This window comes from Python bivittatus, unplaced genomic scaffold (genome assembly GCF_059951505.1).
Source record: "Python bivittatus isolate LINGU-HERP-01145 unplaced genomic scaffold, Pbiv_v1 ctg000850_np1212, whole genome shotgun sequence".
Lineage (NCBI taxonomy): Eukaryota > Metazoa > Chordata > Lepidosauria > Squamata > Pythonidae > Python > Python bivittatus.
The window spans coordinates 22895448-22912443 of NW_028277112.1; the positions used below are offsets into that span (position 1 = coordinate 22895448).

Genomic DNA, 16996 nt, shown 5'->3' on the forward strand with positions numbered 1-16996 from the left:
ATCTCAGAACTGATTTTTAGGGCTTCCACCAGGAACTGCCCTATTTGCTTAACCAATTATCAATTAAGGTCCTAGATTAATGACAGACATGTGGGAGTTCTAAATTAAGAGTGCAGTCTCAGATTTGGGGGTAGAACAGAACCCCCAGTGAAAGAAATAGGAAGGAAAGCTATTTACCTGACCATTGTACGCAGAAACCATGGCTTGTTGACAATTGATGGTACTGCTTCATCCATGAGAGAATGTGTTTTGATAAAGTTTAGTGTGTCATCTGGGAATTCATTGGAAGATGTGTATTTTTCAAGTGATGTGGAGCCTGCACAGGAACCTGGCCTAAATCAAAAACAGGTTGGGAGGAAATATGATTATGTTGCCTCTTAATGCAAATATTCTGCACAAACTGTTTTCGTGAGCATCTGCTATTAGCTGAGAATATGCCAGAGGCTTTGTAGAAGAAACTGAACAATACATAAGGCTTCCAGTTGAAGCACTCTTGTATTTCTCTTTGGTCTAGACCAGTGTTGTCCAAACTTGGCCACTTTAAGATGAGTGGACTTCAACTCCCAGAATTCCCCAGCCAGTATGGCTGGCTGGGGAATTCTGGGAGTTGAAGTCCACTCATCTTAAAGTGGCCAAGTTTGGACAACACTGGTCTAGACATTCCATGATGCTAATTTAGCATTCAGCAGTCACTTCCATGAATACTAAATGTAGGACTATTAATAAACATATCTTTAACAGATTATGAAGTTTGTAAAGATATGCTCACCGTTCATCCATCTATATGGAACCCCACAAACATATACATAGTCTGGTAATGTTCTGCTCACTTTTAAAGTATATTTCAGATTTATTTCTGTAAAGCTCTTGGAATTAAGATTACTATGTTGAATGTAGAAGGGAAATTTTACATTTTTTTACTGGAAGTGTAAAATCAAGCTGCTTTAAAAACACAGCTTGAAGGGCAAAGGGAAGAAAAGAATCATCTTTTCTATGGTTCCCAAGAACATTTTATTTTTGATGCTTATGAAAACTTGAGCCTTGGAAGCATTAATATGTAGGGCCTTTTAAGAAGGCACAGTGTTATCTTGGATTACAGTACAAATGTGCTTGGTTTATTACGGGAATCTCCCCATACTTTTATGGCAATTGAACCAAAATAGTGATACGCTGGCAGCAGAAGAATCTGTTTTCCTACCAGTTGGTTCCCTGTTTTGTAGTTTCTTCTTGTTTATAGTAATGCTGATTGTCCCGACTTTGAACTGCGGGGGTGGGACGGTGGGGAAACCCACTGCAAATCCACCCATCAGACTAACTACAGATACATTTGAATTAAATATAAAGAACTTGTCTTCTTTATAAATTATAACTGTATATGATATATACAGTTGCAGTTTTACAGAGATTGAAGTATTGGATCTCTCTCTATTATTACACAAACAAAAAGTGTACGTGCATGAGAAATCTGCAGAGGTTGTCACTCGAATCAGTGAAGGGCAAAACTGAAATGACTCAAATGTAAATATCCTAAGAAGAAAAAGAAAAGGTGGAACAAAAAGAGCAGTTCCTCTCTGTAGGTCAAGGATAAAAAGCAACACATAAAAAAATTGTTTCTGCTTGTCTGTATTATAGTATTGCTTGTTTCCCCTTTTTTATAATGAACCATATTAATAACAATAAAAATGATTAAAAATTAGAAGAAAAAAGGAGTAACCTCCTCTTAGTTGACAATAAGAATACATATGTAATCTTAAAATGAATTGCAAAGATTTTAAACATCCCGATTCAACAATTCTATGCAAAATGACAATTGTTTATATAAAAGCAAATACTTTGTTAATGTAGCTAAACACGGATATCAAATTTGAACAAAACAATCCTTAATAGAAGAGTTCTTTCACTTTGGATTACTCTCCAGTACAAGTTCCCTGATCATCTTCACTGCCCTTCTCTGAACGTAATCTATTTTGTTCGAATCCTTAAAATGTGGTACCCACACTTGGACATGATATTCAAGAAAGAGTCTAACCATCACAGAATAAAATGGAATTGTTATTTTTGTTATTTGGAAATTATACTTCTAGTGACAGAGCCTAAAATTTCATTTGCCTATTTTGCAGCCTTATCACATTGCTGACACACATTCAATTTGTAGTCAACTATTCCAAGACCTTTTCAATCAGTATTATTGACAAACCGATTATCCCTCATTCTGTACCTGTGCATTTGACTTTTGTTTCCTAAGTGAAGAACTTTGTATTTGTCTGTACGATTTCTTTCAGCTCATCTTGGTAACATATTTTTTTTCAGCCCATGTTTCTGCCCTAGCAAAATAATTTCTGAAATGTACTTCTATCATTTAGGGCATTACTTACAAATAACTTAGTAATACTTAGTATTACTAATTTATTACTAATTACTTACTAGAGTATTACTTAATTTTGTGTCACCTGCAGATGTGATAAACATTCCTTCTACCTCTTAATCAAAGTCATTAATATAAATGTTGAAGAACACAGAACCTAGAACTTAACCTTGATGAGGGACCACTTGAGAACAAGCTATACATCTACTTTATTGTTATGCCATCAAGCCCAAATTTATCTAACTTGTAATCAGAATGTGATAAGGTACTTTGTCAAAGGTTTAACTGAAATCAAGATATATTGCAGTTATAATATTTAAATAATCTACTAAGGAGGTTAACTAATAAAAAATTAAGACTAGTTTGACAGGGCTTATTTCTGACAATCCATGCTAACCTCTGGTAACGCCTGCATTGTTTTCAATAATATGCTCTAGAATTTTCTCTGATACTGACATCAGACTGATGGATCAGCAATTCCCTGTATCCTTCTTTTTCCCCCTTATGAATAGAGACAACAAATAATCTCCTCCAGTACTCTGGCTCTTCATCCATTCTCTAGGATTTCTCAGAGATTACATCAAAATTTGGTCAGATTAGTAGCAAGTTCCTTCATTACTTTAGGGAACAGTTCACTGGTCCTTAAGATTTAAACACATTCAAAATAATGTATCCTCTAAATATCACCTTATTGATGAGTTCTGGTAAGTTTAGTAAGAAGTAGCAGGGCTTGTATAATTTGAAATCAAGTTGGAATTTGTGACCAATTTTCCTGCAAATAATCGTATTTCTGATTCTATAAATTTCTCTATCTTCCCATTGCATGTAGTTTTATTGATTTATTTACATGCTTAAATCAAGCATCAGGAATGAGAAATTGTTTCCAATTTTCTTTAGATGTATATCTTACAGGATCCAATGCTCATTCAGTTTGTACTCATTAAACATTATTTGTATTCCTAAAAATATGAATTTTCATTGAAAAAGAACTGTTGAGGACATGATATATCTGATGCGTGTCTCACCAATTTTTAGTTGTAATAAGGGAGAATGTTTACCCTTCATGAAAAGCATAGCTATTCCTATGGGATGCATACTTAGAGGGCAGGTAGAGTGATGCCTAGTTGATAACATTTGGGGAATTATTCTCAGGTAAAAGACCATTGGAAATGCTTTAAGATTGAACTTAAAACAAACTGAAAAATAACTCCTTCTTTCATGGAATTTGAACCATTGGCCTGGATAACAGAGCCTGGTTACTTAAGGGACTGCCTATCCTCCATAGCATCTGCCCAGCTGTTTTGATTCTGCAGGGTTGGTTTGCTCCAGGTTCCTTCGATTAAACAATGTCATCTGTCAGGACCCTGGAAGTGTGCCTTCTCTGTAGCACCACCTGCCCTCTGGAATGAAGTTCATTCTGAGATCTGGATGGCTCCTACTCTGCTATTGTTTAGAAGAAGTGTGAAGACCTGGCTCTTCACCCAGGCCTTTTGTGAGGGAGAGTGAGACCCCTTGCTTCATTGTGCTTGCCATCTTTTATCTTTTATCAATTTTTATTGCAATTTCTTTGTTTGATTGTTGTGAGCTTCCCAGAGTTGTTGAGAGTGCAGTATCAAATATTACCAGTGGTTGATTCCTCTGATCATGAGGGAGTGACTGAGATTAGTGGATTTTATAATTTATTTCACTCCCCACCACTAATATTTTTCTTTGGGGCATAAGCTTAAAGATAGCTGCATGCCTGGGACAGTATTGTTTCAATAAATGCTCCTTGAAAAGATTTTTACTATTGTTGAATCATATCTTATGACATTCCATGTATTGGCATTGTCCCTTTCCTAGAACCTAAGCTGGGGAAGAGCAGTGGACAGCCTCATAAACAAAATTTGCTGTTGGAGGTAGATTGCCTGCAGTGCTGCTAATTTGTTGCTTTGTGAAGTGCTACCAAGATAGTGAAAGGACTTGAAACCAAGTCCTATGAGGTACAGTTAAAAGATCTAGGTATGTTTAGCTTTCAGAAGAGAAGGTTGAGAGGGGATTGGAAGGGTTGTCACACTGTAGAGAGTTCGGACTTATTCTCACTCGCTCCAGAGGGCAAGACTAGAACTAATGGGATGAAACTTCGAAGATGTAGATACAGATTAGAGATTAGGAAAAATTTCTTGACAATAAAAGCTGTCAGTGGAATAGGTTACTGCACAGAGTGGTTTCTTCTCCTTTACTGGAGTTTTTCAGACAGGTTGTATAGTCATCTATCATGGATGGTGTAGTGAATCCTGCAGTGTGCAAGGAGTTGGACTTGATGACTTCTTAGGTCCCTTCCAACTCTATGATTCTACGATATGGGAGTAAGAATTGCTACATGGGGCAACAATAGCAGTAGTTTGCATCTGCTCTGACCTCCTTTTGCTTGACTGCATATGAATGTTAAGACCTATGCAACAGCATAAAGTGGCTATGTTTTAAAGCACGTGCAGTGGCAGTGTTTTGGGGGCAGACATCTGCACAAATAATAAACTGCAGAGCTTGAAAAGGGGAAAAATTTCTCTCCCCATGAAGCAACAGGTTTGCAGACCATCCCTTCTATTGCTAAAGCAATTAACCTATTGCTTCTGCCTATTAATGAGGATGGCTGAGAATAACCTACACTTGAGGCATTGTTCTTACCTTTATATTTTTCTTAGGAAAATACTGAACTTTCCTTTATTTTCTAAAAATGAATTATACAGATTGGTTGCCTGCTTACCATAATTTTTCTCACTTGCCTGACCGAATCCTTTATCAAGGGTGAGAGGTCTTAGTTTTTGCCTTTGTATGAGTCACACTTTGATTGCTTTTGCATTTGCCTCCACTTCTTAACTCTTGTATTTACACTATATATTAAATCTCCCATGAAATGAAAACCAAAACCAAACTTCTAGCCCTTGCATCGCTGCGCGCTTAGCAGAGAAATGTACCTGGGTTTCGGCACTCTTTCATCGGGAACTGGTGTCCATATTGAATCTGGAGACTTCTGTTCTTTGAATCTCCCAGTAAATACACTGGCAATGTCGAGAATATCGTAGGCACAGACAGCAGAGCCAGGGATGCTGCAATGTGACATTTCCAGAAATAGTTACTCATTCTGAAGTTATGCATTTTTCTTTTTTCTTTTTGGTCTGAGAAACATGCAGCATAGAAGCCTTCCTGTCATAGGCCATTCAATTCTGAATCTTGCAACCTCTGGGTATTGACAGTAAAAGGCTGCTCCATGAAGACATTTCTACTGAAACATTCAGCAGGCAGCCAATTTCTATCAGTTTTCTTCTTCAAAAGATTTTTTTTTTAAAAAAGTAAAAGCACACAACAATAATTTTGATGACTCCAAAGATGTTGAGATATACTTCTGGTAACTTGAACTAAGAAATTACTGTATTATCAAGTTATAACCCTCTTTCTGGAAGAACCTCATGTTGAAAATTGAACACATGCTCAGTGTGATACTTTCTGAGCCCCCAGTGGTTATCTAGTTGCATTCTAGAAAGCATTCAGGTGTTGGAGCAGATATATTTTGCAGAGGGATGCACATTGCTCAGTCTCAACCTATTTGGTTGTTGAAGTTGTGAGTGTCATTCCATTTTCCTGGATGTTTCTGGTTGAATTCCTATGAACAGGGATTTGCTTAATTCAGTCAACTGTAAAGAAGCAAATGCAGTTTCATCTTACTCCCAGTCCAATTTAAATTTGGATTTTCTGATTATTTGCATGTAACATAATTATAGTAATCATCAAATATAATTACAATCTTACACAAACACTTCTGGAAAAGCTTTGTTTTTTTGGTCAATGGTTTTCATGTATGAATTATTTATTGATCTGTCTTTATTGCTTACACAATCTACTATATTAGTTTTGTGTCTGATTTAAGCTACATACTGTACTTCTCATCAGATAATACATACAATCTGGCTCTATGTCAAATAATTCTTATTTATGAAGGTGAGTTAAGATCAAATATCCAAACATCTATGTAATTTATAAAATGTGACAAAATGCTGGAATCCAAAAGTTTACAAATACAATAGTGGTTAGAAGTCTACTTCAATAATAGCTGGTTGCAACAGCTCCAGATGGAAAGCAAGTTCTTTAAAAGCAAGAAATCAAGGGAAAAATGACTTGTCTGATAAGTTGCACTGAAGAAATAATATTACTAATGAAACTCTGCAAGAATATTAAATCTGTGATTAATTAAAGATGCAGCAAGGAAAACATTAAAGAATGTCAGACCCAATTCTACCAAGTCTTTTTAATCCTTCTTCTTTTCCCTCTGCCCTCTTTTGGCTAAATACATTTAATTTTGAACAATGATTGCCTTCCAAACAAAATATGTGTATTTCTTGTGTTTGGCTGTATTTTCAATTCTTGGCTTAATCATTCCCAAAGCAGCTGCTTTAATTAGGTTGTCAATAGGACCTATTATGCTGTGTTGCCTGAATTTCCTCCCAATGGAAAATGACAGGAGATCGACCATTAACTTTGCTGAGGTCATCCTTTGACTTCAGGTAGCCAACATGCAATGGTGTATGAGTACACCAACCCCTCCCTTTTCCCTCAGATGTCTTGTGTAATAGAAGACATGAGAAAAGAAAGAGATTTGATCTCAGCCATAATTTACTTTAATTAGCTAAAATTTTCCAGAGAATGTAGGAACAGGAGATCTTAGTATCTTTCCATAAATGAAAAGTATATGGTAATATACCAGTGCTTACACAATCTTAAGTGATAAGGCAATGCCTTCAAAGCCTTTTATTACCTGATGTCAGAATCACTTTCATTTATTTTAATTTTTTGGTTGTACTATGGCAGAAAGCAAAGGACATAGCCACATTCAAGCCATCTGTTGTGCTGGGTGTTGTACAAGAAAGGCATATCCATTAGCAGGAAGGAAACTCATGTCCATGAGGAAGGAGAATGATTTTCCTTGGCATGCTCTATTTCCCTGTGATTCACAAGGAGTACAATCTGCTAGAGGCCTGCACAGGAATGCATTGTTCTGTCTACAAACTCCATTTGTTTTTAATAGTGCCTGAGCAGAGGATGCTCGCAATGAATTGTGCCAGACATGCTTGAGAATTGTTTCACACACTATGTAAAATGGTTAGAGCTGAAGCTTCAGTGATTCATGCAATTTAATTCTTACACATCACAAATTAGCATATCTCCTTTGTGTATGATACATAGACTCCAAATGTAGATGCAGCTGGCACAAGAAGAGGTTCACAAAGATTCTCTTTCATATTTAAGAAAAAAAACCCAAGATGCATAATCATATACATTTTTGATCTTGCCATTATTATAAATTGTGAACCAAATTATCCTGAATGAAATATATTACTGATCCAATTTAATGAATTTAAGGGTCAACCTGTAATCCATGGTTCAGATGCTACTTCTGCAAACTCCCAAAGATAGTGCCATCCAAAATTGTAAGAAATCACCAGTTTCTAACAGTACAATTTTTTTTTTTTTTTCATGAAGAGCAAAAATATGTGCATCAGGGTTGCAGTATGTTTTAGCCACTATTTTTCATTTTAGAAACAGACTGGGAACCCTATTGTTTGGAGTATCTGGAAAGGATGAATGAAACCATGATATATATTTTGGAGGAAATGGTTACTGTGGAGACAGCTTCAGAAAGATTATGAATCTGAGGTGGGATCCTCAAAGGAAACTCTGGCTTCTCATGGCATCCCCCCCCCCCTCCTTTTCATATGCTGCCAGTGTTCAAGAAGTGGGTTAAAATGATTTGAAGTATGGTTGCATGAAGAGAGACTAGAATGGTAGAACAGATATCATCTTATGAAACAATGGGATCAGATTTTTTTAAAAGCATGTTTTTTATTCTGGATACATATACTTCTTACTTTACACCCTTGTCAAAGGCCCCATACAGCTTTTGACAAGCTCACAAATTTTACATGTGTCAAAGTGAAAATGTTGTGCAGCTCTGCAGCATCTGAATGAACTTCCAGTCTCCTCTCTCCTATTTTAGGCACTAGTAGACCAACACAACAGGCTTCCCATGACATTTAATTTGTGAAAGTGTAGTTTGTTTAAATTTTAAGTAGTGAGAACCAATTTCAAACAAGTAGTAATCTGTGATCATTACCTATTCTAATCAAGGCTTAGCAAACCATAGTTCTTAGAGCCTTAATGTCACGCAAGATGGCCTGTGATTAATTCAAATTTGGAAGCAGATGTTATCAATTGCCTTCTATGGTGTACAAAAGATAACAATACAGGAAACAAGGAATATGTGAGTTCAAAGCTTATGCAGCCTGAGATTTACTTACAGACTCCCTATTGACAAGTAAACAAACAAGCAGGTAAGCAATGCAGTTGAAGATTTTGACAAGTACTGTAGAAGTATTTTAAATAATAATAATAATAATAATAATAATAATAATAATAATAATAATAATAAAAAGAAACCACTCCAACCTGGATTACCAAATACTTTTTCTGGCTTTTCAAATCATTTTGAAATGTTAGGAGAACAGGCTGAAAACCCTATACTCAACAATAAGAAGAAAAGGAACTATGCAAATTAGTAATAATAGAAGATTTTTCTAATGGGTACAAGGAGAAACATGCATTCCCAGTGGGAAGGAAGCAAACAAGTCTTATATGCTGAAAGATAGACTCGCATTCATTTATTCTTCTCAACAAATTAGTACAAGTTGAAAGCACACAAAATTCTTGACTATAAAGTAAAGCTGAACATGCTTTAACTCATATTTTATGTGAGTTAGTATATAATAATCTGATTCTCTTTATTTATGGCAATGTTATCAAGTGGGTTGAAAATAGCCACCCTCTATTAAAATGATTACCTGTTATAAGGGGTAGAAAAAGTTGCTAAGACAATGTCCCGGCCATTAACATGGATAACATCGGTAACTGCCTGCAGTATGTTGAAATAGAAGTGCGAATCACCAGGTACTGAACAGTTCAATCGTGCCTTCAGAAAGGAAGTCCATTGCTTTTCTAGCACTCGCTGAGATCCACCCATGTCATTCTTGCAAACCCGAGCTACTCTGGGGAAAACTACCTGCAATGCGGAAAAGGGAATAAAAAATCTGTAATATATTTTTACAAGAATTCTGTTTTTTCCTTCTTTAAAAAGACAGAATTGGCAGAACTGGGTGCTTAATTGGATCTCCTGTTTCCTATAATCTGTGACAAATAACAAACAGAACAAAATTCAGCTTTGGAACTGTGTGCTATGAAAGATAAGCTTCTGACATTTCACATCCAGCCATAAATCCTTCAGGAGATTCATTCTCAGCCCATGTAAAACTCATTTCTATGCAGGCCACTCAGCTTTCTCTTCCTACAAACAAAAGGACATTCTGTATTTGCAATCCATGTGGCCCATACTGCCAGCCAGAGTCCCATATCCCCAGCATATTTTATTTTAAAAAATATGGAAGACTCATCAAGCTTTTATTCATGCTTTCTCCTTTTTAACCTTGTAAGCCTTTTTATACATTTATTGTGGAAATATTCCTTAAAACGTCTTTTCAGTAAAGGCTTTCATTGTGCTTTATCACATGGCAAGACTGGAATTTCTTCTCATTTACTTCTGTTGCTCATATGAAGGTCTTTCAAATGCAGCTGCTCCCTTGCTTTAAAGTCAGTCTTGTAATGATTATTTGGAGCTTTGAATTAAATCAATTTGCCATATGTTTTACACTTTAATGGGGTACTTTAAAAAAAAAAATTGTTGTCATCACAAGCCAGAATGTTTTATATTAGCCTTTCCCTAATCTGGTGCCCTTCAGATTTGTAGAACTCCCACTATCCCTAGCCATTATGGATTTGTACTCCACCACAGAGAAAGGTGTTTTATATCAAGGTAACACCATGCCTCATTTCTAACAGCAGAATCTTTCTTACAACAGTGACCTTGTCATTGTGATTTATAGCTCTCATTTCAAGGTTATTCCCCTTACCTTTCCCATACTGTGATATTCCACTGCAATTTCCCGAAAGAAGAAGTAGATATAGTTACCATAATCTACTGCATGAACAAAATATGGTTCTGAAAGAAAGACAACATGTGCTCATAAATATGAAAACCTCTATCATACAACAAAATCAATCTAATCTGGGATAGTATTTATCTTCTGTTTTTGTAGGAAGTATTTATTTTACATTACAGGCCGATTATAAAACAACAGGATCTAGGCATGAGACTGGTCAGACAGAAGCAAATAAGTTAGTTTCATGCAGGAAAAGAAAGAAAAGAGCATGAACACGGATACCATCTATCACTCCAACTTTTAGTTATGTATTCAGAAACCGAAAAATGCCTCATTTGCTTAGATACCCTTAAGAATTATGTTGGCTGTAATGAAGCAATGAATATAATATTCAAGTGCAATTCTAATTTTGGCAGTGAATGGGTGACCAAATGAAGGCCGGGCCATTAAATATCCTATAATCTATCTAAACATTCACTTAGATCCACCTGCTCACCTATGTGTATCTGTGTGCACCACAGACATACAAACACATACACACATGTATATATGTACATGGTGTTGAAATGATTATATGATTGAGAACTAGGACAGAATGTTCTAAATTTTGCTTAGTTCTAAATTTCTAATGTTCTATTTCTCACATGATTACCAACACAATCACCAGTTCCAACCAACAACTTGTACACCGCCTCCTTCAAGTTACTAGAAATGACTAGTAGGGAGTTCACAAGTTACTGATATGGTAAACAACTAGTACCAGACTCATGGATAAGAATTTCACTCAATAGGGTCTTTTCTGGAGGATGAAGCAAATTAATCTCTGTCTAGAATGAAAGAGAGGACTCCTATTGCCCAACCTCCAGGATACTGTATGGTCCAGAATGAAGACTACAAAAGACTCTAAATTAAGTGCATTGCCTTGACAAATTATTAACACAAAAATGATTAAAATGAAATATGAAAAATTTTGAGGCTTAGTAGTGTATTATACACAGGAAGATAGTAAAAATAGAAACTGGTGGGAATTTAGAAAAACACTCACAAGGTTATAGATATCTTCTTTAACTCTTATAAATTTAGGGAAGAAATTGGAAACATGTGAACAGTGTTCAACATCTGTAAATCGTAGCAAGATAAGCTGAAAAACCCCATTCCTAATGGACATCTGGGGATCAAATGTTTGCCTTGCATTTTCAATGGCATCTTTTCTTTATTCTTGTCCCAACTGATCTATCCCCAAATTATATATTCTTCTTCCCTTGTTTGTCCCCTGTCCATGAGAAAAAGAATCCTTAACTCAGATGGCAGAATAAATTATGCAGACCTATAAATCAGAGATACAAGTATTTCATTTGCATAATTTACTCCATAGATGGAATTCCAATTCTCCTTATTTGCAGACACAGGGTTATTCTTATCAAAGAGAATTAACAACATGGTCACAAACTGAAGTCATAAAAACTCACTTGCCTATACAAATGCAATAATTTGAAAGAAAAAAACTGGAAGTAACATCATTTGCAGACCGTGCCCTTTCTCTCTCTCTTTTGCATTTTTGTCTACAAGCAAAAGCCCCCCTTTTCACAACAACAGAATGCTACGTGGCATTCATTCATAATGCCATGGGAAAAGAATGAATGGCAACATTCTTAACAATGAGGTTATTGAGAACATACAAATTGCCTAATTCAGCAGCACTCATTCACTACTTCTTGACAATAAAATGGAGGTTTTGATATTCTATTTTTTATTGATGTATCTTAACACTGCAGAACAAATTCTCTACACTCCACAAAGCCTTGATTGCTACCTACTCCCATCAGAGGGAAGAGCTGATGGTGCCATCACTGTTCTAAAATAACTTGTTACCCATTCCTTGTCCTCTATCTTTGGTGAAATATCTAGCCTTTAAAAAATTAATTGGATGCTATCCATTTTGGTGGCTCTTGTGATTTTGTATGAATACCTAGTAACTCAAGAGAAAAAAAAAATCAGTGAAACAAATGTACTGTAAAAAAAGGCAATTTAGTGCCTCTACCTGCCAGAATGCATTGCAAAAATAAAGTATGGTTTCTTTGTGCTTTCAACATCTTTTCTTTGAACAATCACTAAAGGACTAGATTCTGAAGAAGCATAGTAAAAGTAAGTAAAATAAGACAGCAAGGTCTACAGAGAACCCAAGAGTGTAATCCAAAATGTTCCCCTTCTTCTTGTAGCTCTTTATTTACCTTTCAACCACTTTGAATCATGTTTGACTGTCCGCAGAGTTGGGCTGTCTCCAAGGCTCCGGTAAATGACCGCATCTATTGCAAGGAAGTCTGTCACAGTGGCAGAATACAGCTTTCCCTCTTTGGGGGTGAAATTGGAAATGGGGGTGGGGAACAAGAGAAAGAGTAGTATAACTCTATCTGCTAAGTAATCATGGGGTCTTATGGCATGAAAATTCTGTCAACATTATAAAAACCACACAATAAAATAGTTCTCATTTGCGAATGTAAACTAAAATGCAAAATTGATTAATCCTAGATTAACAAGTTGATAATTAATTAGATGCATAGACTATTTAAACATTGCTCTGTTTTCAGCAACCTAAGCAATACTACTTTCTGATGCAAAAGCTAGTGGTCTACTTTTAAATAAAGAAATACTATTAAATGAATATTCTTCTATTCATTACACTTTGATATTCACAGGCAGTTAAAGAGAGGGATGACTCCACATACTCTGGAAAGGTGTGGATGGAAAATGAACAAGAGCCTTATTATCCTTGGCCTGGGAGGATGATATAAGAGATGGGAGTGGGGTCGGGGGAGCTGAGAGGGCAGGGAAAAACTCCAGGACAGTGACAGGCAGAGGAAGATGTGGCAGGAATCTGGGGGTAGGCCGCACTGGGGGACATTGGGTCTGCTGCTTGAAAGTGGACCTGTTGTCATGCCCTTGGTTTCCATCTGAATGCCTAGTTATTGGATCTGTGATGGCCCTGGGCTCCAGCTGCTGCTTTGAAATGCCAGTTCAATATGTAATAAGCCTGCCCTCATTCATGACCTCATAAGAGTTGAGAATAGTGACTGGCATGCCTAATCAGGACCTGGCTGGACACAGAGGGGTGTGTGCCTCTCTTGGAATTATGACTACCCAGGTTTCAGGATCTGCATCAGCTGAGAACCCCATGGGTGGGGGGAGGACACTGTTGTAGGGCGCTCTGGTTGAAGTTGGGCTCCAGAGAACAGTTGAGATTGCTGCTGGTGAACTGCCCTTCCTGCTGCCCAGCGTAATCCCTGCCTCCCTGCCTGTGCTGCTGGATTCCATTGCTGGATTGGCAATAGAGTCCCTGAAGCTATTGGTGCTCAGAGGTTTCAATTTGCCAACTGGTGGTGTTGAGTTTGGCAATGTAGTAGTCCTTCCATGGCAACCATGGATCTGTTCCAAGTAATCAATGGCTTGATGCATATCAGTGGCCACACATTAGATGTTTTTGTCTCAGGGGAGCTGCAATGTGATCTGGTAATGGAGGACATTAACATCAGTCCGTTGCCATGGACAGCTCACCGATATCATCCTCTCCCATGGTGAGATAGGGCGCAAAGCATTTCCAAAGGGAGCTTGGGATTTTCCCTGACAATCTCATGGGCAGCTCAGCTGAGGCCTTAGTCGCTGCCTGGAATACGTAGGCAGCTGGTGACTTGGACTGTATCACCTCTATGTGGCCTTTGTATTTCTGCCAATCCCAGGGCCCACCTTGGTTTACTTGGAAAATGAAGCTCCAGAAAAGAGGCCCAGAATGTTGTTGGAGGAAGACTCAGAGCCAGTCTGATTGAACAAGGGCTAACAGCTCATATTAGGGATTATCTTGTGGTGATAGGATAGTGAAACATCAATATATTTATCTTACTGCATTTGCTGATAGTGTAGAGGCCTTATCTGAAATCTGGGTCCATGATGTGGTGTCAGGCTCTTTGAGGGAGGAGGTGGCACCTCTGGCTTTGAAGGAAATGGTGGTATACTCTCTCCTCAAGAGGGTGTTCTGGGGCGTAATAATTTTAGATAACTATCATCCTGTCTCCAACCTTCTCTTTTTAGGGAGGGTTGTTGAAAAGGTGCTCAGACTGTACAGTAAATGCACAGAACCCATTTTAGTTATGTTTCAGGCTGGGATACTGTACAGAGACAGCTTTGGTTGCACTTGTTGATGACCTATGGTGGAACTGGGATGGAGATAATACATCCATTCTTATACTCCTTGATATCTCATCAGCTTTTGATACCACGGACTACAGTACTAAAATCATTTAATAATTAAAAGTCTGGCTGAAGAAATACATCTTTACAGAGCAGGATCCAAATGCAACTCCCAAAGAAGAGTATCCATAGCCTGGGAGCAATGTAGGACAGGCCCTCTCCCATGTGCAAAAAGGATGGGCCTCTGGCAGCAGGGCAACTTCAGAAGGACCTCTTCTGCAATTTAGCAGGTATGTAACAGTCCTTTAAATCAGTGTTTCTCAATCATGGCAACTTTAAGAAGCGTGGACTTGAATTCCCAGAACTCCCAGAATTCCCCCACCAGCATCCTTAAAGTTTCCAAGGTTGAGAAACACTGCTTTAGATAGCCAGGCCCTAAACTGTTTGGACTCTGAAGGTCAATTCCAGTTCAAGCAACATACAGAAATATGAGCTTGAAACACTTCTGGAATGGCTGGAACCACCTGTTTTGAACATGAAACAACTGTTTCAAACTTGAAACTGAGTGTTTTGAGCCTGAAAATTATGTATTTGAAGTATGTTGCATACCCTATTTTTACATGCAGTCAGCAGCTGTCTGGATATCAGAAGCCCTTCCCCTTCTCAGCACTGAGAAAGGAGGCAGAGTGAAAAAGAATATATTCCTTGGGCCATATTCCACCTGCAGGCTGCAGATTTCTCATGCCTGATCTAATCATAACAATAGAATGTATCAAGATATGTTCCTAGTAATGCAACTAGATAATTTGAGAATTGGGACTTAACACTCTTATGTCCATCTCCTTAAAACATAGGTCTGAATTCGGTTGTGAAGCATAGAACTAATGTTGCATAATTTTGGCTGGAAAAAACAATACATTTGAAAAGAAAGTGAATATAATACAATGAATATCTGTATAAGTATGTTCTTACTCGACTATTATTTCTAATTAAGAAGAAATAATGCAGCATTGGCGACTTATGAAACCTGATAGGTCCCAGCATATACATATGCCAGAGGTGTTTGCTGCTTCTCCATCATGTGCTGCTCCCTGGTTATTCACCCATCTCTGCCTACATCTATCTAAGCTTCTATTCTGGAGTCCATCCCTGCCTGCCCTGCTGAATATCACCCTCCCTCCCCGCTGCCCCAAGCCTATCTTATATAACCAGCAATGCTGTGCACCAGCCTTTTTCTATTTGGTGACTTCCAGGAGTATTGAACCAAAAATCCCAATCTTCTAACCAGGATTGCCACTGTTATGATCTGTAGTCCAACATATTTGTGCCAGGCTGAAGAAGGTCATATGAGCAGTTGAGTAAATCAACCTGGCAAGACTGGGAGTGAAAGTAAAGTTCCTGCTTTACTTTTTTGTGACTTAATATACTTTTATGAGTCAAGTGCATTTTTATATGAGCATTTATATATTAATACAGCACTGGCTATCCTAGAGCAAGGGCTTGTGAAAAATAGTCCCAATAGTTATTTGAGGTTATTTCCACAATGCTACTGAATATTTTATGGCTATTTTGAGATGGGATCATAAGGGTTGATGCTAACAGAATTTCAGTAATGAGACAATTTAATCTAAAATCTATAAAGAACAAAATTCTAAAATGCCATTCTATAATCAATGGCCCAAATTAACCCCACTAACACATACTCATGTTTTTAAACTACTGCAAAAAAAATTAAGAGTTAATTGCATTTCCTTGCATGCATAATACATCATGATTAAATCCACAGTTGCCACTTCAGTCTCCTCCCTTGACTCAGCTGGTGACAAAACATCAAGAAGCTTAATCACACCAGGATTCTCCTTTTTTCTCCTTTCTATTTTAGCCATGAAAGAGTAGAAGCCACATATAATAGCTTGTTATCATAACAGCTAAGATAAAGCATTGTATCTTATAAAATAAATTTCTGCCTACTCTGATTCAATGCTACATTAGTATGCTTTGCCACTGTAAGCATACAACAGAAAATAAAATCATTTTCAAAAGTGAGAATCCCATGTTTGTTTATTTATTTGACTATAAACTAATTAGTTCAAGCCATGTGATGCCCCATAAATGGATAATTTCACCCCCTACCTCCCATAAACGTATCTCAGGAAGGAGCGTAACTGAACTACTCTAAGCACCTCATTATAAAAGAGTATATTTTTCTTCTTTTCTATTACCTGCGAACAGTGCGACATTGGCATGCTTTGCATCATAAGGACACCTAGCCATTCCACTGAATTCATCTCCCAGAAACTCCAAAGTATCCATCTGAAAAACAAAACAGCAGCATTTCTTTACAAACTAATAGGGCTGGCAGTAATCTTGCATGAGAATTGTTTGAAGAGTTCTTTTTCCACCACTATTGTATCAGAGAGTCCAC

At 37.3% G+C, this 16996-nt stretch overlaps 1 protein-coding gene across 5 annotated transcripts in view; it reads right to left on the reverse strand.

The window, feature by feature from the left end:
- The window catches only part of SEMA6A (semaphorin 6A), a 169905-nt gene that overhangs the window by 47285 nt on the left and 105624 nt on the right, over positions 1-16996 (reverse strand). For all 5 annotated transcript variants that reach the window (XM_088129845.1, XM_025165726.2, XM_025165727.2 and 2 more), the window contains exons 7-12: positions 16794-16884; positions 12621-12740; positions 10360-10448; positions 9238-9455; positions 5323-5454; positions 178-333 (exon numbers count right to left, since the gene is read on the reverse strand). In XM_088129845.1, coding sequence (XP_087985971.1) covers positions 178-333; positions 5323-5454; positions 9238-9455; positions 10360-10448; positions 12621-12740; positions 16794-16884 — 806 coding nt within the window. The remainder of the gene's footprint in view (positions 1-177; positions 334-5322; positions 5455-9237; positions 9456-10359; positions 10449-12620; positions 12741-16793; positions 16885-16996) is intronic.